Source organism: Bufo gargarizans, chromosome 2, assembly GCF_014858855.1.
Source record: "Bufo gargarizans isolate SCDJY-AF-19 chromosome 2, ASM1485885v1, whole genome shotgun sequence".
Taxonomy (NCBI): domain Eukaryota; kingdom Metazoa; phylum Chordata; class Amphibia; order Anura; family Bufonidae; genus Bufo; species Bufo gargarizans.
In genome coordinates this window covers 703,980,332-704,002,864 of record NC_058081.1, presented here as the reverse complement: position 1 = coordinate 704,002,864, position 22,533 = coordinate 703,980,332, and the positions used below count along the sequence as shown (strand labels likewise).

Genomic DNA, 22,533 nt, shown 5'->3' with positions numbered 1-22,533 from the left:
AACCATGGCATAGGGGGATGCAGAAGTGCATTGGGCAGCGGCCCTTTAAGTGTCAGGAGGCAGTGCCAGCAGGCTAGACAAGGCACACGGGGTCCCAGCCGGAGGGCAGCAGTAGAGAGCAGCGCTCCAAGGAGGAAAGTCGGGAGCAAGCACACCAACCCAGGCAGCGGGAAAGGAGAGCAGGACCCTGGCCCAGGTAAGAACAGGGGAGCAGACTATGACACCCAGCAGTGAAGAGTCAGAGAACGGCCATTATTTTTTATTTATTTATGAAATCATCTATAAATAGTTGCAGCGCGCCTCGTTTCGCTCTGGTCTCGGAGCCGGCACGCAGCTGGAGTGAGGACAATCGGGTAGAAATCACTGTACAAATCACTATTCAGATGAGGCTTGTTCTGTATAATGTTCTAACGAAAATAATTTGGACAGTCGTGGGCGACCAGGTTCCAGGCATCATCAAAAGCGGAGACCACAGGTGGAAGCAGGGGCCCGCTTTCGGCCCCGTCCAGGTTCTGTAAGAGTTGCTCCATACTGGACATCCCCAGGATCACAGCGTCACCCTGTCCTCCCTGGGAACATAAAAAAAAAAAGTGATATACCTGGACCTGCCAGAAACAACCACTGAAATACTCTGTGCTGCCACCTCCCACAATATAAGGACACCTCTCTCCTGAAATACTCTGTGCTGCCACATCCCACAATATGACCACACTCCTCTCCTGAAATACTCTGTCCTGCCACCTCCACAATATGAGCACACTCCTCTCCTGAAATGCTCTGTGCTGCTGGGATCACTGCTCCTCCCTCTAAGAAATGTTTAGTTTATGACCTGCTTGCATCTATTCCCCTTCTCCCACCCTGACCGTGTCCAACGTGTGCCATTAAAACACTCTGTGCTGCTGTGGGCTCCCTGGCAGCAGAAGATACTTTTTTCCCAGATTTCTTCCCTTACCTCAGCTAGAGATCAGGGCACATACCTGTAGCTTAGAATGGTGGTACATCCAGCGGAGAGCGGCGGATGTCAGGGTGGGCCTGTCCTCGCCGTACGCCTCCTGCAGCGCCCTCTGCACCAGGTCAATCGCTTGGAAGTGATGCTTCTTCCAGTACCTGTACAATGTCAGCCGGGAGACTGCGTTAGCGTCCAATACCCTGCCCCATCCCCCACAGTACCGGTGAGTATTAACCTGCATCGTGGATACACTGACCTGTTCCTGTACGTCTCGGCCCAACTGTTCCCAAAAAACCTGGAGGGCGTCTGTTCCGTATCCTTGTACTCATATTTGTATTTGCCGGTCAGAAGCCCCCCTGCAAGACAGAGCACGACCAAAGCTACAGGATTCACAGGTCTTATCAATAATACAGGCTCAGCCAAAATGGCTTCTATTAAAATGAAAGCCGTTAAACGCCAATACCGCAGAGGGAGGATTCAGGACAGGGAGGCCCCTTCTAATACACACCTGTCCTGGTGCATGCAGAGGCTGAACAGGGACTGATTTATTGTGGGAAATGATGGCGTTTTATTTCTTGTAGCAGTTCTGAACTATAATGTGGTGCACTCACCGGCCAGAGGATTGTAGGCGTAGAACCGGATTCCAAGTTGACGCAGGCAGGGGAGCAGCTCCGTCTCTACTTGTCTTGTAGTGGCGTTGTACATGCCCTGGAGAGGAGAGGGTTATATTATCCTGTCACCAGGAAATACAACTGGCTTATATGAACCTTTGGTCATTTTGTACATACATTACTGATCCTGAGTTACATCCTGTATTATACTCCAGAGCTGCACTCACTATTCTGCTGGTGCAGTCACTGTGTACATACATTAATTATCCTGTACTGATCCTGAGCTACATCCTGTATTATACTCCAGAGCTGCACTCACTATTCTGCTGGTGCAGTCACTGTGTACATACATTACTTATCCTGTACTGATCCTGAGTTACATCCTGTATTATACTCCAGAGCTGCACTCACTATTCTGCTGGTGCAGTCACTGCGTACATACATTACTTATCCTGTACTGATCCTGAGTTAGATCCTGTATTATACTCCAGAGCTGCACTCACTATTCTGCTGGTGGAGTCACTGTGTACATGCATTACATTACTTATCCTGTACTGATCCTGAGATACATCCTGTATTATACTCCACAGCTGCACTCACTATTCTGCTGGTGGAGTCACTGTGTACATACATTACATTACTTATCCTGTACTGATCCTGAGTTACATCCTGTATTATACTCCAGAGCTGCACTCACTATTCTGCTGGTGCAGTCACTGTGTACATACATATATTACTTATCCTGTACTGATCCTGAGATACATCCTGTATTATACTCCAGAGCTGCACTCGATATTCTGTTGTTGTGAACAAGAGCTGTGCAGACTTTGAACAATCAGAGAGTCCCTGCTGAACAGCGAGTTCAGCTCTGCAATACATTGTACTGATCCTGAGGGAAACTGTTGTTTATTTTAATTTCCTGCTGGCTACACTGTATCACCTGCAGCCAGATTATCATGGACGTGCAGACCCCCAGAAATCTACCCACACTTATAGTAATGCAGATCTTTATTTTAACCCCTAGAGCACCTGGTATACGGTCGGCAGCACCCAGTTCCTCTGTTTACAGATGCAGTAAATCTCCATCACCTCCCAGGACGTGTAGTTGGACAGACCCAGTTCTTTGAACTTGCCCTGCATAAAAAAGACAATTTAGCAATGGATTAAATAGAGAGCTGTGCAACTTAATGCAACTTTTATATTGTCTGCTTGCTGTCAGTGAATGGAAACAATTTGGTTATATCTGAACTACTCCTTCACGCATATAGCTACATCCAGTCAGGACCACATACATAACTGTGTGAATGCTGTGTTTGGCTAACAGAGAACTGACTACATGCTGCAGTGTAAAGCACTGGGAAGAAGGCAGCAGCCTGTCTTGATGAGACAGGAGGTGGATTTCCCTGCAGTACCCCTAGGTTGGCATATCTGTCTTTATATTCTCAGCCCAAGGACTTACAGAGCTTTCTTATGAGTGCATTACCTCCTGGTAGAGCTCCTGGCAGGCAGCCAGCGTCTCCTCCACAGGCGTCTGGTGGTCCGGGGCATGGAGGTAGAAGAGCTGCACGCTGGACCTGTTCAGCCGCTGGAGCGAGGTCTCTAGCTGCTGGCGCACGCTCTCCGGTCTCAGCGTCTTCCCCTCCCATGGGTTGGCTTTAGTCGCCATCTTCACTGGCAGAACATGGAAGAAGGAGAAAACGTGGATTCAGCCGCTGGGAAACCTCCACATCAGAGGCAGAAAACCCTTACAGACCTACTGCTTCCCACCGCCGCGGGTCCGCAAGGCTGCATTCACACAACAGTGAAAAACAGACACACTGTTCGTTTTTCATGGACATTTTTAACCATTTTTGCAGCCATTTTCTGTCTGTTTAGCATCCACTTTTAATGCCCATTAGATGGATAAGTTTGAGTCGCCCATTTTTTTTTTAAAGTTATACCCAATTTCCCCCATAGTACCCCCTGGACATCAAATCTCCTCCCACCACAGTGCAACCAGTATGACTAATACCCCCTTAGTGGCCCCCAGTATTATGAATGCCCCCATTAGTGTCCCCCAGTATTATGAATGCTTCCCCCCTTAATTGCCCCCAGTATTATGAATACCCCCATTAGTGGCCCCAGATATATTAATGCCCCCATTAGTGGCCCCAGATATATTAATGCCCCCATTAGTGTCCCCTAGTATTATAAATGCCCCCATTAGTGTCCCCTAGTATTATAAATGCCCCCATTAGTGTCCCCTAGTATTATAAATGCCCCCATTAGTGTCCCCTAGTATTATAAATGCCCCCATTAGTGTCCCCCAGTATTATAAATGCCCCCATTAGTGTCCCCCAGTATTATGAATGCCCCCATTAGTGTCCCCCAGTATTATGAATGCCCCCATTAGTGTACCCCAGTATTATGAATGCACCCCTTAATTGCCCCCAGTTTTATAAATGCCCCCATTTGTGGCCTCAGATATATTAATGCCCTCATTAGTAGCCCCATGTATTACAAATGCCCCCATTAGTGTCCGTCCCCCAGTATTATGAATGCCCCCATTAGTGTCTCCCAGTATTCTCCCCTTTACCCCCTATTACTGGCCCCCAGTATTACCCCCTTTGGCCCCCATTCGACTTGTCTAAAAAAAACACTGAGCTGCTGCTGTGTTCAGCACTGGAGGACTGTCTACCCTGACACATTATCACAAACCCTCAGCTGTGTGGGCAGAAACAGATCAGGTTGGGTTTTCAGCCTTTAGGCGTAATCAGGAAGGATCCGAATCTTAATAAAACATTGTGAAATGTAAAGGGAACCCGTCATCAGCTTTGTGCTCCCCATACTAACAGCGGCATAAAGTAGAGACAGGTGAGTGGATTTCAGCGGTCTATCATTTATAAGATAAAAGTAAGTGGTTGCCGAGAACCAACATCACAATCATTGCAGACTGGGCCTGGAGAAGAGTCATGGCCACCTGAGAAGAGTCATGTTATTCATAATCTCCTGCCCACCTGCTGATGGCTGACAGTCTTCTACCTGGTTTTCTCTCTTCCTCTCTAGGAGAGAACTGTCAATCATCATCAGATGGGTGAGAGCAGGAGATTATGAATAACCAGGACTCTTCTCAGGTAGAGGTGACTCTTCTCCAGGCCCAGTCTGCAATGATTATGCTGGTTCTCGGCAACCACTTACTTTTAGTTCATGAGTGACACCTCGGTGACATCAGCATTTCTGTCACTATTTTATGCTGCCCTCAGCGAGGTCAGGATAAAGTTGATGACAGGTTCCCTTTAAATACCAAGCACATTAGAAAGTTGCACAACTTTTCATAATCTATTAAAGGGGTTCTCCATTCTCTAGATACTGATGACTGTCATCAATATTAGAGCGGTGGAGGTCCGGGACCCTCACTGGCCAGCTCTTCTCCTGTTCTCAGCCGTCGGTGGACAGAGCAGGAAGGAGACGGTGGCCATGCTGGGGTACTGCAGGTCAGCTCCACACACGTGACCTCCGTCCGTGCCAAGTACCGGGGCTCTAACTCCCGTCCTGATGAAACGCCAGGTCAAGCGCGCTCGACGCCTCTCCATTCATTCTCTATGGGGCTGCAGGACACAGTAGATCGGATCAGGTTCAGTAACCTCCAATGCTCCAGCCGCTGGAAATAATTCTCACCCAAAGTGAACGGGAGCGCACTGCTATGGGAGTTCCGAAAAGAGTTGAGTAAGTGCGCTCTGCTATGAATGGAGAGCGGTCGTGCATGCGCGGCACGCTCTGTTCTACAGATAGGTGGTGGGACCCACACCTATCTGGCGTCGAATGGTGACCCCTTTAAGCTTTGTTTTCGGATGGCTGAAGGACACTTTGATGCTCGCAGTCACTGCAGTTACTTTTTTTTACGGATCGCACTTATCACCAGGTAATGATTGGCGGCGTCCTGGCACCTTCACCGCCGATCGTAGACCACTGCCGCCAACAAGACCGATTAATGAGTGACGAGGAGGAGCAGCATTCGTATGTGAAGGTGACCACTGATGGCCACATCCATACCATGCCGCCATATCCATCACTAATGCACGCCACCGGAATTTACGGTCTGCAAAACACAGATGACGTCCGTGTTGCATCCGTTTTTGCACACCCTTTGAGGTCAATGGGTCCGTGGTCCGCAAGCTTTCGGCATTTGTATGTCCTATACTTGGCCACAAAATGCGGACCGCTGAGCCATTAAATTAAAAGGGTCCGCAAAAAAAAACACTGATGCATCGTGGATCTGGATTTTTCAGACCGCAAAATACATACGGTTGCGTGCATGAGGCCTTAACCGCCAGCTGACGTGTATGGGACCCCCTGCCCAATATCTTGCAAATTGCCCCATCCTTCGTTCCTAAAGGAGATAAGAGGCGTCCAGAAGGGACTGGCAGCCGCTTTGCCCCCTCCCCCAGTGAGAGGCTATGTAATGCGTGGACCATGAACTCCTCTTCTACAATAATTAACACGATTCATGGATTTTGGACAGTGTAATGTGGAGTTTACAGAGGACTCTCGCCGTCAGCAGGGTCACGTGACTACTTAGCTGTCAATCAGCGCCTCAAGTCTCGCTCTGACATCAAGCCCCGCCCAATAGCCGTTTACTGATTGGCTGCCAGCCGCTCCAGATCGAGGCTTGCGCCGCAGCAATCCCGGAAGTGTCTCCACATACCTCCAGCACCGAGGTCGAGCACTCCCAGCACCCGCTCGGTCTCCCCGTCTGCGTACATGAAGGCGGTGTCCAGCTCGTTGTAGCCGCGCCTCAGGAACTCCTGCACCGCCGCCCCGCTGGCCTCTGCGTCCATGCGGCGCCCGAACTCCATGGTCCCCAGCACGGAGCGGGGGAGCGCCGGCGGGGGAGGAGGCGCGGTGGGGGGAGACCGAGACATAGCAGAGCGGAACACACCGACCGATACCAGCTGCCGAACCGACCTCAGGGAGACTGACAGCATGGCAGTTATGCGCATGCGCAGTAGCCTCCAGGCAGGCAGTCATGTGACCAGTGTCTGACTTCTTATTAATTGTTATGCAAATTAGCAATTAATAAAGTTTACATTTCTACTATTTCTCTTTTTATATTATAACTGAAATATAGTTGTGTTGATTGATTTATCATATAGGGTTCATCCTGCACCTACTCTAGTCACATCCAAAGCTGCATACAGAATTCTGCTGGTTGCTCTTGGAAACGGACTACACTTAGCTGCACCCACACACGTGGCATTTCTTTCCGTGTACCTGTTGTGGAATCTCCCACAATGCACTTCTGGAAGGAAACAAATCAAATTGTGGTTGCAGCTTTGAATGTGACTGGAGCAGAAGACCTGAAAATAAGTAAACCGGGTCCAGACTGGGCGGCTCCACCCGAGTTCTGCTGTGCTGGAGCTCCAGTTTATTGGCTTACGCGGAGTCACATGACTGCAGTGAAGAGTGGACATGGCCGTCAGCGTTCTCACCTCCAGAGTGTGTCCGAAACGTTCCAGGAGCAATGGCCGCCATCCTGACCGAATGGTGAATAAATGGCTCGTCCGGTCTTATGGAAATAGCGCTAAAAGATCTGCTTGCTGTCAGTAAATAAAAACATCCAGAGCCTGATATTCTGCCCTGTAATTTCACAGCTGAAGGTCTGTTACAATGTATCAGAGTAGGTAATTCTGTGCAAGCTAAACTCATTAGCAGCACAAGTCTCTCCCATGCACCGATGCAATGTAACAAACTCTCAGCTGTAAGAAGTAATAGGTCATCTTGGGTTATCATCCTATAATTGTAGATAAGATTGGTCTCAAGGTCACACTGGCCCCCCAAGGCATCCTCAGACAATAATGGACCCCTGATAAGACAGGGCCCTCAAGGTCTGATATACACAGAGTGTGGGCCCAAAGAATAATTTCCTCTAGTAGGCCCAAGGGACTTCAGTCTGACGCTAATTGGTCTTATTCATTGTTGGCAAGCTGAGATCTTGAAAATTGAGTGAAACATTTTAGGTCCAAAATTGTGTGAGGAGTCATAATACTGTAGTTCTATAAAGGGGGCCCTGACTGATAAAATGCTTCTTCCTGCAGCCACCACTAGGGGGAGCTCACTGCATGTGGATTTACACAGCTAGTATTAAACTCCAGGGAGGCTGTATAAATCTGTATGCAGTGAGCTCCCCCTAGTGGAGGGAGCAGGTAACTGCTATGACAGCCACACAGCAAGGGCCAATGCTGGGCTCTCTCCTGCTAGGGCCCCCATAGCAGCTGTCTCTATGCTATATCACTGAACTATATGGTGCAGATGGAATTTTCTGCACCCAAAGAGCTTATTATTAGAAAAAGAAAAGGAGCACCCTCAAGAGGCAGGAGCATGGGTGGTGATTACTGGGGTCTTATTACGGTTCAGGACCCTCGGCCCACCTGCTGCCCCATGGGCTCCTTTTCTGGAGGGGCACCTAGTCCAGAGCTCTGGGGGAGACCAGCACATGAGAAGGGGATCTAACCCACGGGAGGGGAGTGCTAATCCATACAGGGTTTACAAGGGATGGAAGGTGGGGGGCCCCTCCGTTATACAGGGGGTGATCCCCCTCCGTTATACAGGCGGTGATCCCCCTCCGTTATACAGGCGGTGATCCCCCTCCGTTATACAGGCGGTGATTCCCCTCCGTTATACAGGCGGTGATCCCACTCCGTTATACAGGCGATGAACCCCCTCCGTTATACAGGCGGTGATCTCCCTCCGTTATACCGGCGGTGATCCCCCTCCGTTATACAGGCGGTGATCCCCCTCCGTTATACAGGCGGTGATCCCACTCCGTTATACAGGCGATGAACCCCCTCCGTTATACAGGCGGTGATCTCCCTCCGTTATACCGGCGGTGATCCCCCTCCGTTATACAGGCGATGAACCCCCTCCGTTATACAGGCGGCAATCCCCCTCCGTTATACAGGCGGTAATCCCCCTCCGTTATACAGGCGGTAATCCCCCTCCGTTATACAGGCGGTAATCCCCCTCCGTTATTCAGGCGGTGATCCCCCTCAGTTATTCAGGCGGTGATCCCCCTCAGTTATTCAGGCGGTGATCCCCCTCCGTTATTCAGGCGGTGATCCCCCTCCGTTATACAGGCGGTGATCCCCCTCCGTTATACAGGCGGTGATCCCCCTCCATTATACAGGCGGTGATCCCCCTTCATTATACAGACAGGGAGCCCCCTAAATTACAGAGGTGAGGAGCTGACAAGGCATATCAGTGCAAAAACCAAGCCATGAGGAGGAAAGAACTGCCTGTAGAGCTCAGAGACGGGATTGTGTGGAGGCACAGATCTGGAGAAGGGGACAAAAACATTTCTGCTGCACTGAAAGATCCCAAGATCACAGTGGTCTCCATATTTCTTACATGGAAGAAGATCGGAACAACCAGGACTCTTCCTAGAGCTGGCTGCCCCACCAAACTAAGTAATCGGGTGAGAAGGGCCTTGGTAAGAGAGGTGACCAAGAACCCAATGGTCTCTCTGACAGAGCTCCAAAGATCCTGTGTGCAGATGGGAGAAACTTCCAGAAGGTCAAATCACTGCAGCTTCCACCAATCTGTGTTTTATGGCCAGACAAAAACCTATCCTCAGTAGAAGACACATGAAAGCCACCTGGAGTTTACAGAAAAGCACCTAAAGGACCCTCAGACCGTGAGGAACAAGATTCTTTGGACTAATGAAACCAAGACTGACCTTTTAGGACCTGAGGAAAGCAGGCCCTGCTCATCACCTGCCCAGTACCATCCCTACAGTGAAGCGTGGTGGTGGCAGCATCATACTGGGGGGACACAGAGACTGGTCAGAGCTGAGGGAAAGCTGAATGGAGCAAAGTACAGAGATATTCCTAATGAACCTGATCCAGAGCTCTGGACCTCAGACTGGGCTGAAGTTTCCCCTTCCAAAGAGAAAATGACCCTAAGGGCCGCTTCACACGAGCGGATGCCGTGCGTGGCATCCGCTCCGTGAAAGAGTGCCAAGACCCGCTGCAGACTGCAGAGGCACGGAGCGGTAACATGACTGTTAATGCTCCGTGCCTCTCTGTGATCTCTTTACTACGAAATCACAGTGACAACTGTGATTTCGTAGTAAAGAGATCACAGAGAGGCACGGAGCATTAACAGTCATGTTACCGCTCCGTGCCTCTGCAGTCTGCAGCGGGTCTTGGCACTCTTTCACAGAGCGGATGCCACGCACGGCATCCGCTCGTGTGAAGCGGCCCTAAGAAAACGACCAAGACAACACAGGAGTGGCTTAGGGACAACTCTGTGAATGTCCTTGAGTCACCCAGCCAGAGCCGTGACTTGAACCCAATCAATCGATCATCTCTGGAGACACCTGAAAATGTCTGTCCACCGACAGTCCTGGTCCAACCTGACAGAGCTTGAGAGGGTCTACAGAGAAGAATGGCAGAAAATCCCCAAATCCAGGGGTGCAGACTTTGTGGCATCATCCCCATGAAGACTGGAGGCTGAAATCACTGCCAAAGGGGCTTCAACTGAGTCCTGAGTGAGGGTGGATTCACACATCCATGGAACACGGACCGTGAGATACCGGACTGGCATTGCAGGAGCGCACGGCGTCATTGGTTGCTATGACGCCATGAGCTTCGTGCCGCCGCTGCTGTACAGTAATACATCATACATCATACCAGTGTATTACTGTACAGCAGCGGCGGCACGAAGCTCATGGCGTCATAGCAACCAATGACGCCGTGCGTTCCTGCAATGCCAGTCCGGTATCTCACGGTCCGTGTTCCGCGGACGTGTGAATCCACCCTAAAGCGTGTGAATACTTCTGTCAGTGCAAGGTTATAGTTTTTCCTTTTCAATAAATTAGCAAAGACTCTGTTCTCACTTTCTGTATGGAGGACTGAGCGCAGAACGATGGAAAAAAAGGGAGTTTTTTGTTTGTTTTCCGCACAAGGAGAAACATAACGAAATCTGAAAAACTGAAAGGATCTGGAGACTTTCTGAATACACTGTGTAGAGGCGGGGGCTGGGCGCGGACATCAGTACAGGGTCACTGCGTCAGGGAGGAGGACAGAGTCCACAGCGCGTTTCACGGACGACCCGCCGCTTCATCCGGGGAGCCAGAGTATAACCATAATACAGAAGGGACAGCAAAAGGTGGAGAAATATTTACAAGACAGGTCAAAGATAAAAAAACATAAAAGGCCACCGGAGGCTACAAAACTGCGTCCATGGTGGTATACTGCCCAGCATGAAAAAAAAACGGATCAACAGATTCCTCCAGAAACCGTTTCAGCAGATGGGTCAGTCCTGAGGCTCACCGGACGCACGGATTCCGCACACTGGCGCCCGATGGTCTGAACGAGGGCGCGGAGGAGCTGAAACGCTGATTTCTGGATTTCTAAGCGCTCATGCACACCAAAGGTTTTTCTGTGTCCATTCCGTTTTTTTTTTTTGCAGCCCGTATGTGGAACCATTCAATTCAACGGGTCCGCCAAAAAAACGGAAATGACTCTGTGTGCATTGCGTTCCGCAAAAAATAAATAAAAAATTGAGCATGTTTTGTTCTGGTCCGTTTTGTGGTTAAGGACAGGCACTGTTACAGTGGATTTGCATAAAAACGGATGTAACATGGACGTCATCTGTATTTATTTCTGATCCGTGTTTTGCGGACCACAAAATACATACGGTCGCGTGTGTTAGATTTATTCTTGGACGCAGCAATCTATCGATACGTTTTTTGACTCTCCGCAGTGCACTAGTATTGCGCAGTATACCGCCGCCCCTTATCAGTTCTATAATAATAATGCTATTATAATAATATTTTCATGCCTTTTATTTTTTTCTCCCCTTTAACCTGTCTCCTACCCATCTACCCACCCCCTGCTGTAGATTATACAGGGGCCCCAGGACCTGCAGAAGTGGTGCTGCCCCGAGGAAACGCACTGCGGGTTTTATACTTCCCCCCGGCTTTAGGTCTCCGTACACACGGCGGCTCAGTCACAGGGGCAGGAGAGGTGAGGAGTCACGTGACTGCCGCGGGTCATGTGATGCTGTAGAGATCCTGACAGGAAAAGGGTAGTGGAGAAAACAACGGCAGGCGGTGTGAGGAGGCTGGAGAGAGCGGTGAGTACAGGGGAGGGGGCCCCGACAGTACACAGATAACACAGGGGCCCCTGACTGATGGTATACAGATCCATTATAACACAGGGGCCCCCTGACTGATGATATACAGATCCATTATAACACAGGGGCCCCCTGACTGATGATATACAGATACATTATAACACAGGGGCCCCTGACTGATGATATTCAGATACATTATAACACAGGGCCCCCGACTGATGATATACAGATCCATTATAACACAGGGGCCCCTGACTGATGATATACAGATCCATTATAACACAGGGGCCCCTGACTGATGATATACAGATCCATTATAACACAGGGGCCCCTGACTGATGATATACAGATCCATTATAACACAGGGGCCCCTGACTGATGATATACAGATCTATTATAACACAGGGGCCCCCTGACTGATGATATACAGATACATTATAACACAGGGGCCCCCTGACTGATGATATACAGATACATTATAACACAGGGGCCCCTGATCATCTTCATATACTGGAGCAGGTGCTGATGACTGTGAACAGGCCGGACGAGCTCCCGCACATTCCTGCCATCACTTTGGAATGTATAATGGATGTCGTAACATGTTTCATGTATGACGGCACACCTCACGTGTATACTGTTACTCCAGTCACAACTAAAGCTGCATTCATAATTCTGCTCTTGCGTAATCTGCAGAACCACAGTCCTGCATGCTGCAGGGAGCAGCAGTGACTTGGAAGGTCCTGCAGACTGTGAACTAACAGGATACCAGCAGAATTGTGATTGCAGCTCTGGGTGTGACTGGAGTAGGTTTGCAGTGATTATATATAAGATTTTTTTCTTTTCAGGCCTTCAGCATGTGGGCGCAGCACTACTCCTGGAGCCTGGACGCTCCTTCTCCACCAAAGAACTTTTCCGACTGCCTCAATGGTACGGCCTGGGTGTGGAACATGTTCAATGAGTGCGCGGCGGACGGCCGGGATCTCGCCAGCGTCTGCCTGGGCCTCGTCTCCATCTTGTGTTTCGTAGCTTCCACCTTCCCGTGAGTAGACGTTTAGTGGTCGCAGAGTCAGGACTTCCCTCATGCGGGGAGCAGATACAGGATGTTGGGTTCGTGCCGAGGACGTGGCTGACTCAGGTGCTGATGTGACGATTCCCCGACCACAGACGTCCCGTGCACACTGTAACCTCTTACACATTCTTTCCAGAAGCCTCCCTGCGCTGAAACAGCTGCTCAGCCTGAGCCTCCTGCTTCATGAACACTATACCAGTACTACGGTGAAAACTGACACATGGTGTAATAGGAAAGCATTGTGCTAAAGCTTCCGCTGCTGTTCCCACCTGCCCGTGTGTCACCCATAGTGGCGTCTTACATCAATCCATGTCACTCCGGGTCTTTGGAAAGCTGGGTGACCCCCCGTCCCTATAGGCACTGTGATGGCGGTTGTCGCTCATGATTCTGTGTCTTCTTTTTCTCAGACAAGTGTACAAATCCTGTAAGACGGGGAACATGGACCGGGCGCTGTCCGTCTGGTTCCTCTTGGGGTGGCTGGCCGGGGACTCCTGTAACTTTGTGGGGGCGTTCCTGTCCCATCAGCTGCCCATACAGGTGAGTGCCCTCTATTCTTCGATATAACCACATGACCGTGTGACCTGTCCGCAACGTCACCATGTCCCCTTCTCTCTTGCAGACGTACACGGCGGTTTATTACGTATTGGTTGACCTCTTCATGTGTTCTCTGTATGTGTACTACAAGTACCGGAACCAGGACCTGAGCAGTAAGTGGACACGGAGGAGGGGGCGGCTCTCGGGCTATACACAGGGGGCCAGAGGGCAAGTTTCACCTGAATTGCCCTCAGTTGGCGTCACCTGGTGATACCGCTGCGTCCTGTGATATAATGACTCGCCCTCCTTCCTCCATTCACAGCGGCTGTCAGGATAAACGCAGTCTGTGGATTCGCTCTGTTCGGTTCTGCTGCTTTGCTGCCTTTGATGGGTGGTCCGGCTGCGGCAGACGACGCCACCATAGTGGGCACCAGACGTCTGCTCGCCACAGATGACTCGGACAGCGAGGTGAGTGCTTGTTAAAGCTGGATTGGGGATGAGCAATCTTCGACACGTTAGCTGTGGTGAAACTACAACTCCCAGAATGCACACTTGCTTGGCTGTTCTTGGAACTCCCATAGACGTGAATGGAGCATGCTGACCCCTGAGCTAGATACTCGCTTAAAGGGCTGGTGTCTAGCCATCTGTAAGTTAATAGACCTTAAAGGGGTTCTCCCAGAGTCGGACCCCCGCCGATCTCATATTGATGGCCTATCCTTAAAGGTGTTTTCCCATCTCAGACAATGGGGGCATATCGTTAGTATATGCCCCCATTGTCTGATAGGTGCATGTCCCACCGCTGGGACCCGCACCTATATCGAGAACGAAGCCCCGAAAGGAAAGGAGGGCGCATGCGCAGCCGCCTTCCATTCATTTCTATGCGGCCGCCCTGGCTCGGCTATTTCCGTTGGCCTCATACAAATGAATGGGAACATGGGCCGCGCATGCACGGTGTGCTCCCATTCACTTCTATGGGAGAGGCGGGGATTAGCGCTTGGTGGTGGACGGACCCTGGGAAATCTGGGGTCCTCCAGCCACAGGGCTCCCCTCTCCGTTCTTGGTATAGGTGTGGGTCCCAGCGACCTATCAGGCAATGGGGGCATATCCTAGTCTATGATGGGAATACCCCTTTAAGACAGGCCATTAATATGTATGGGTACCAATACAAATGGACCATGGGACCAGCACAGATGCCTTCAGCTGCCAAGCGCACATGTAACAGATCAGCTGGTGTCATAGGTACAAAACTGCTGACAGATGCCCTTTAATGACCAATCTCATTTTGGCAGTGACATTTTCATTGCTTCCATATTTTTCTACGTCTCCGTCCTCCATATGTGGGTTTTTTATTGTATATTTAAAAAAAATACAACAATTGCGGAGGCACGGACCGAAATCTCACAGAAGCGCTTCGTAGTCCTTCTGTGGGCCTCCCTCTGTGCCTCTGGTCCCCACCGATCCATATCTTGCGGATCCATTCAAGTTAATGGGTCCGATCCGTGATACAGTGCGCACACGGCCGGTGCCCTTATATTGCGGAGTCGCTGTTTGCGGGCGGCTATACAGTCACGGGGCACGCACATTTGTGTGCATGAGCCCTTAATGGCACCATTTAATTTAGATATTTCTTTTTTACTCCCTCTTGGGCACTGTGATTGTACAGTACACATGAGAACCTCTTTATTGCACTGCCTTATCCTATTACTACACTTTGCATCTGGAATCCATAAGATGTCAGGCCTGGGTGCCTTCAGTAGGCCACCAGGTGCCCGACATCCTCATAGGGGGGGACCCCTCTTTCCAACCACTCAGATGCTGCGGTCGACTCTAAGGGGTTAAACTCCTGAAATCTTACATGTACGTCGTGTAAAGGGCTTAGTCTTTCTATAAAGTTCTGCAGCTCTCTAGTGTCTCCGTTCCTCGATGTGTTTAGGATCCTTGCTTGCTGTCAGTGAACGAATACACACTTGTTTCCTGTTCACTGACACCAAGCAGAGATTGTGGGACATTGCTAAGAATGATTTAGCATAAGGCTGAGCACAGTCGATATAAAGCTCTTGTGGATTCCTGTGTACAGTTTCATGGCAGCAGCAATCGCTGAGGTTCATCAAAACTGGTGTAAAAAGCTCCTTTAAAAAATGAATGTGTCCATATTTGTATATTTCAGCCTTTCAGCACCCAGGAGATCGTCGGATGTGTGATCGGGTCCATCTCATCCCTGTTCTACCTCTGCTCTCGGGTCCCTCAGATCATCACTAATGTAAGCACTCTGCCCTTCCATAGGGGGGCGCATGTCTGAAGGCAGAGGGTTGGCTACAGGTGCATTCTGGGAGAATCTCACCATCACATGGATTAACATAAAGAATAATCCTTTGGATAATGAACGAGTCTTCCGCTTATTAAGATCTCCGCTTGCTGGCGTTGGGTCACAGAAGATTGTTAACCCTGGATATAACTGAATCAGACTTGTGCTGTATTAGATCTGTACAGGGTTTTCAGTCTCTAACTAGAAACAGGAGTCTTTCTATTTGCAGACAGGAAACGGAGATCTTGAAAGTGATGAGAAATTGAAACGAAGTATATTGTAAAGTTCCAGAAATTTTCCTTAGACATTATAGTACAACTCCCACAAAATATTTAATTTTTTTAACTGACCTGTTAGAAAGGTACATGATGTAATCTGAAGGGAAGGTAATCTTCTTAGCAGTGACTGTATTTGTGAGTTATAACCTCCCTTCTGCTCCTCAGCTGTGTCATGTGACTCTGATCTCCAACTGACACAGGACAGGAAGTTACTTCTCTATTCATTCCTATGAGACTGACATTGAGGCTCCCATAGGAATACACAGAGAGACTGGCTTCCTGTCCACACATAAGATGCTGTGTTATTTGGAAAGTCAGAGTGCTGGTCACATGACACAGCTGAGGATCAGAAGGGAGGGGATAACTCACAAATACAGTCACTGGTAAGAAGATTACCTTTACTATAGTTTACATCATGTATCTTTTTAACAGGTCAGAAAATAAACATTTTTGTGGGAGTTTTACTGTAATAATTAATTCATAAGCAGAACCCCGTCACTTGCCTTTCTGGTCTTTGCAGTTCCGGAGAAGATCTACTGAAGGACTGGCGGTGGTCCTCTTCGTCATGGTCATACTGGGCAACCTGACCTACGGCCTCAGCATCCTCCTGAAGAACCCAGACCAGGGCCAGTCTGAAGTCAACTACATTGAGCATCACCTTCCGTGGCTGATCGGGAGCCTGGGCGTCATGAGCCTGGACATGATTGTATCCTTCACTGTGTGGGCTCTGGGCAGCTCCCCGAGGTCCTGACCACAAGTGCCAACCTAGATGCCTCCATCTTGTAGTGGCAGTGAAGACTTGTGGCCTTTACCTGTGCAGCGTTTCTTCAGTACAAAGCCCTAGAGGGGTAACTTAAAGGGGTTGGCTGCCTTGTACCTAACTTTCAGTAATACCATACTCCCTACTGAAAGTCTTACACCTCTGTCTTCTACTGCGCAAGTGCTTAAAGCTGTCAGCGCAGGTGCAAATGCAGGATGTTAATTTCTTCCCTGGATATCCTGTACCTGCACTTGCGCAGGAGGAAGAGGCGCCAGCTTGGAGAATCTATGGACGCCAGCAGCTTTTTACACTGCTACCCATGGGCATCGGTAGTGGGAGAAGGCAACGCCACTAGGGTTATGTAAGTCTGGAGGCCACTTAGCAGACTCTTATGGCATTACACAATACCATATGGCATTACTGAAAGTGAACAACTAAGAGCCCCCCCCCCCCCCCAACTATTACATGATGTTTGTCTTAAAGGGGTTGGCCAGTTTATATTACCAGCTGCACATGTGCTAGGAACAAAACATACATGTAGCTAGTAATACCGTAAGCACTGATGTCCTATAGCTTAATAAGAATAAGGTCCCCTGACCTGTGTGTCGGCACTGCGCTGGAAACATGGCCGCTACTAGAGGATCCCGTTCAGTTGTATTGCGGTAACCTGACTGGTTATTGTAATCTCTCACCACGTAACTTGATGTCTATCCATTATACACGCGAGATGTGCGCTTGTCACCAGAACCTAATGGTGTTGGTCGTGGGGCGATCCGTGCCCCCAGTTTGTAGAAATCATTATTTTTTTTATATATGTAAATTAGCTTCTTGGTGCAACAAAGCCATTGCCGTTGCACCTGAGGCTCCATTCCTTTTCATTCCCTGTCGCACCCCCACAGATAGGGCCGGGCAGGGAAGGCACAATCGCACCTGGCCCCGAAGTTTCACTTGAGCTTCTGGACTGTACTGCGCGTGCGGACAATTGAAGTGGTGGGGGCGTGGCAGGGAATCGCAAGGAGCGGAGTCTCGGGTGCAATGCCAGTGCAAACATTTGCACCAAGAGGCTAATTTGCATATGTTAAAAAGGCTGATTTTTACACGGACGAGCTAGATTCTGGTGACAAGTGCATATTATCTTGTGCACAAAATAGATATATATATATACTGTATATCCCAGGGATCAGCAACCTTCGGCACGCCTGCTGTTGTGAAACTACAATTCCCAGCATGTTCCATTCATTTCTTTTGAAGTTCTGAGAAGAGCGGAGCAAGTATGCATGCTGGGAGTTGTAGTTTCACAACAGCTGGAGCGCCAGAGGTTGCCTACCCCTGGTATAGTCTGTTGATCTATATAGGAGGAGCATATAGATCGCCCTCTAGTGGCAGCAACAGAAATTATTTAGTAATACAAAATTAAGAAAAGGCCAAAAAGTTCACATTTAAGAATTTTTCACAATTATTTTCTTGACTCCTAAGCAGATAATTTTCCAGTCCTTCGTGTTCAGGGGGAAAGGTGCTAGAGACTCCATGGTGGGAGAAAGAGAACCGCTGCTGCGTTCAGACAAGAGGAACGCCACCCCTTGACAGGATCGGGCATTCTCCATGTTTCCAGCCCCCCATCTTCCTCACAGTTCATGCAGCTGATCTTTCAGAAAACATTTGAGGGGGTCACTTACTAACGCTGCGCAAGAGGGAATCAAAGACCGGTGTAAATGACCCCCATTACCTCTTTTTATTTAACCATTTCACTGTTGGATGAGCCTCCAGTGTGACATTGTAGTTAATTATTGATTTATTTTTATTTTATAATGGACATTTAATAACAAATTTAGTTATAACTACTTTTTGTATTATGTTGGGATATTGACCTTTGAGGTCACACAAGGGAATATTGCGTTTCAGGCTACTTTCACACTCGCGTTTGGTGCGGATCCGTTCAGATAATACAACCGTCTGCATCCGTTCAGAACGGATCCGTTTGTATTATCTTTAACATGGCCAAGTCAGATCCATCTTGAACACCATTGAAAGTCAATGGGGGACGGATCCGTTTACTATTGTGCCAGATTGTGTCAGAGAAAACGGATCCGTCCCCATTGACTTACATTGTGTGCCAGGACGGATCCGTTTGGCTCAGTTTCATCAGATGGACAACAAAACGCTGCAATCGGAATGGAGACGGAACAGAGGCAAACTGACGCATTCGGAGCGGATCCTTTTCTATTCAGAATGCATTAAGGGCAAAACTGATCCGTTTTGGACCACGTGTGAGAACCCTGAACGGATCTCAGAAACGGAAAGCCAAAACGCCAGTGTGAAAGTAGCCTAAATGTGATTTTACAGGGTACAGGGGCGGCATCTGCTTTACTGCCGACCTACTTTTTGAAGGGAAAGTGACGACTTTATGTGACGTGAGATTTCCAGGACCTTCAATCGCTGCTGCTCCAAACCAGGACGCTAAATAAAGGTTCATTTAAAGGGATTCAATCTTAATAAAAAGTGGCATTAGGTTCTCTCCGCGGAGCTGTGCATGATACATTGTAAGAGTAATGCTATTAAAAATGGACATTTACGGTGAAATTCTTCTTTATTTTTTTTCTTCTCCTAGCAACCATCAGTGAAAAACGCACTGCATCCCGCACTTGCTTCTGGACGCAATGTGTTTTAGTTTCAATGATTTTTACCAGTTTTTTTTCCAGTTATACATAACGTAGTCAGCCATGTCTATTATCAGACATGTCTCGTAACAAACAAAATGACATACATAACAAAGCAGTGGCGTTGCGAGGGGGGTGCGGGCCGCACCGGGTGACACCAGTCTGATGGGGTGTCACCCGCCGGCCGCCGGAGTTCTCCTTGACTAACTAACTTTAGGCAGGGCCGGCGCTTCCATAGAGGCGGGGGGGGGGCTCTCTCCCTCCCCCTGTACTGCTGCTGCCGCTGCCTCCGCCAATGAGAAGAGGGATGGGAGGAGGAGGGGAGGGGCTGTGGCCACTGCGCCACCAATGAAGAAAACTGACCTGTAATACAAATACTGGTGGCGGGTGCCGGAATCAAATAGCCGGCACCCGACCTCTATGACAGGGAGCGGCACCTGAGGGGTTAACTGCCACTGATCGCAGCCCCCTATCATAGAGGTCGGGTGCCGGCTATTTAATTTCCGGCACCCGCCTCCTGTATTTGTATTAACATTGAGTGCGCCCCCCCCCCCCCAGTATAATAAACATTGGTGGCGCAGTGGGAAGTGCCAATGAGGGTTAAAAAAATAAATAAAAATGAACTCACCTCCTCTAGTTGATCGCGTAGCTGCCGGTCTCCTATTCTATCTTCAGGACCTGTGATGACATCACTGAGCTAATCACATGGTCCATTACCATGGTGATGGATCATATGATGTACCATGTGATGACCACAGTGATGTCACCACAGGTCTTTTGACAGGTCCTGAAGATAGAACAGGAGACCGGCAGCTGCGCGATCAATTGGAGGAGGTGAGTTAATTTTTTTTTTTTTTTTTTTAACCCTCATTGGCACTTCCCACTGCGCCACCAATGTTTATTATACTGGGAGGGGGCCGCACTCAATGTATATTATACTGGGGGGGGTGGCCGCACTCAATGTATATTATACTGGGGGGGGTGGCCGCACTCAATGTTTATTATACTGGGGGGGGGCGCTCTCAATGTATATTATACTGGGGGGTGGCCGCACTCAATGTTTATTATACTGGGGGGGGCGCTCTCAATGTATATTATACTGGGGGGGGCGCTCTCAATGTTTGATATACTGGGGGGGGGCGCTCTCAATGTATATTATACTGGGGGGGTGGCCGCACTCAATGTTTATTATACTGGGGGGGGGGGCGCTCTCAATGTATATTATACTGGGGGGGGCGCTCTCAATGTTTGATATACTGGGGGGGGGCGCTCTCAATGTATATTATACTGGGGGGGGCGCTCTCAATGTTTGATATACTGGGGGGGGCGCTCTCAATGTTTATTATACTGGGGGGGCGCTCTCAATGTTTATTATACTGGGGGGGCGCTCTCAATGTTTATTATACTGGGGGGGGGGGCGCTCTCAATGTTTATTATACTGGGGGGGGCGCACTCAATGTTTATTATACTGGGGGGGCGAGGGGGGTGCGGGGGTGCGGGCCGCACCGGGTGACACCAGTCTGATGGGGTGTCACCCGCTGGCCGCCGGAGTTCTCCTTGACTAACTAACTTTAGGCAGGGCCGGCGCTTCCATAGAGGCAGGGGGGGGGGGGGGGGGGCTCTCTCCCTCCCCCTGTGCTGCTGCTGCCTCCGCCAATGAGAAGAGGGATGGGAGGAGGAGGGGAGGGGCTGTGGCCACTGCGCCACCAATGAAGAAAACTGACCTGTAATACAAATACAGGAGGCGGGTGCCGGAATCAAATAGCCGGCACCCGACCTCTATGACAGGGAGCGGCACCTGAGGGGTTAACTGCCACTGATCGCAGCCCCCTATCATAGAGGTCGGGTGCCGGCTATTTAATTCCGGCACCCGCCTCCTGTATTTGTATTAACATTGAGTGCGCCCCCCCCCCCCCAGTATAATAAACATTGGTGGCGCAGTGGGAAGTGCCAATGAGGGTTAAAAAAATAAATAAAAATGAACTCACCTCCTCTAGTTGATCGCGTAGCTGCCGGTCTCCTATTCTATCTTCAGGACCTGTGGTGACATCACTGAGCTAATCACATGGTCCATTACCATGGTGATGGATCATATGATGTACCATGTGATGACCACAGTGATGTCACCACAGGTCCTTTGACAGGTCCTGAAGATAGAACAGGAGACCGGCAGCTGCGCGATCAATTGGAGGAGGTGAGTTAATTTTTATTTATGTTTATTATACTGGGGGGGGGGCGCTCTCAATGTATATTATACTGGGGGGGTGGCCGCACTCAATGTTTATTATACTGGGGGGGGGCGCTCTCAATGTTTATTATACTGGGGGGGCGCTCTCAATGTATATTATACTGGGGGGGGCGCTCTCAATGTTTGATATACTGGGGGGGGGCGCTCTCAATGTATATTATACTGGGGGGGTGGCCGCACTCAATGTTTATTATACTGGGGGGGGGGCGCTCTCAATGTATATTATACTGGGGGGGGCGCTCTCAATGTATATTATACTGGGGGGGGGGGCGCTCTCAATGTTTGATATACTGGGGGGGGGGCGCTCTCAATGTTTGATATACTGGGGGGGGGCGCTCTCAATGTTTATTATACTGGGGGGGCGCTCTCAATGTTTATTATACTGGGGGGGGCGCTCTCATGTTTATTATACTGGGGGGGCGCCTCAATGTTTATTATACTGGGGGGCGCACTCAATGTTTATATATACTGGGGGGGGCTCACTCAATGTTTATATACTGGGGGGGCGCTACTCAATGTTTATTATACTGGGGGGGCGCACTCAATGTTTATTATACTGGGGGGGGGCGCACTCAATTTTTATTTACTGGGGGGGCGCTCTCAATGTATATTATACTGGGGGGGGCGCTCTCAATGTTTATTATACTGGGGGGGGCGCACTCAATGTTTATTATACTGGGGGGCGCACTCAATGTTTATTATACTGGGGGGGCGCTCTCACTGTTTATTATACTGGGGGGGGGCGCTCTCAATGTTTATTATACTGGGGGGGCGCTCTCAATGTTATTATACTGGGGGGGCGCACTCAATGTTATATATGGGGGGGCGCCTCAATGTTTATTATACTGGGGGGGCGCAATCAATGTTTATTATACTGGGGGGCGCTCTCAATGTTATTTACTGGGGGGGCGCACTCAATGTTTATTATACTGGGGGGGCGCATCTCAATGTTTATTATACTGGGGGGGCGCTCTCAATGTATATTATACTGGGGGGGCGCTCTCAATGT

General features: G+C 49.5%; 2 protein-coding genes across 2 annotated transcripts; one reads left to right on the top strand and one right to left on the bottom strand.

Moving 5' to 3' along the window:
- Window positions 1-244: 244 nt before the first annotated feature.
- On the bottom strand, window positions 245-6,590 carry LOC122927058 (aflatoxin B1 aldehyde reductase member 2-like). The gene is made up of 7 exons (XM_044278620.1): window positions 6,245-6,590; window positions 3,044-3,231; window positions 2,590-2,694; window positions 1,561-1,657; window positions 1,206-1,305; window positions 978-1,107; window positions 245-569 (listed from the first exon to the last, which is right to left on the bottom strand). Exons 1-7 carry the CDS (start codon window positions 6,537-6,539, stop codon window positions 408-410), a joined length of 1,077 nt encoding a protein of 358 aa, XP_044134555.1. The 5' UTR covers window positions 6,540-6,590; the 3' UTR covers window positions 245-407.
- A 4,950-nt stretch (window positions 6,591-11,540) lies between these two features.
- On the top strand, window positions 11,541-18,631 carry LOC122927057 (lysosomal amino acid transporter 1 homolog). Its single transcript, XM_044278619.1, has 8 exons — window positions 11,541-11,673; window positions 12,519-12,712; window positions 13,150-13,279; window positions 13,362-13,449; window positions 13,599-13,744; window positions 15,444-15,536; window positions 16,380-16,565; window positions 18,099-18,631. The coding sequence occupies exons 2-8, from the start codon at window positions 12,528-12,530 to the stop codon at window positions 18,201-18,203; spliced, it is 933 nt and encodes a 310-aa protein (XP_044134554.1). The 5' UTR covers window positions 11,541-11,673; window positions 12,519-12,527; the 3' UTR covers window positions 18,204-18,631.
- Window positions 18,632-22,533: the final 3,902 nt, after the last annotated feature.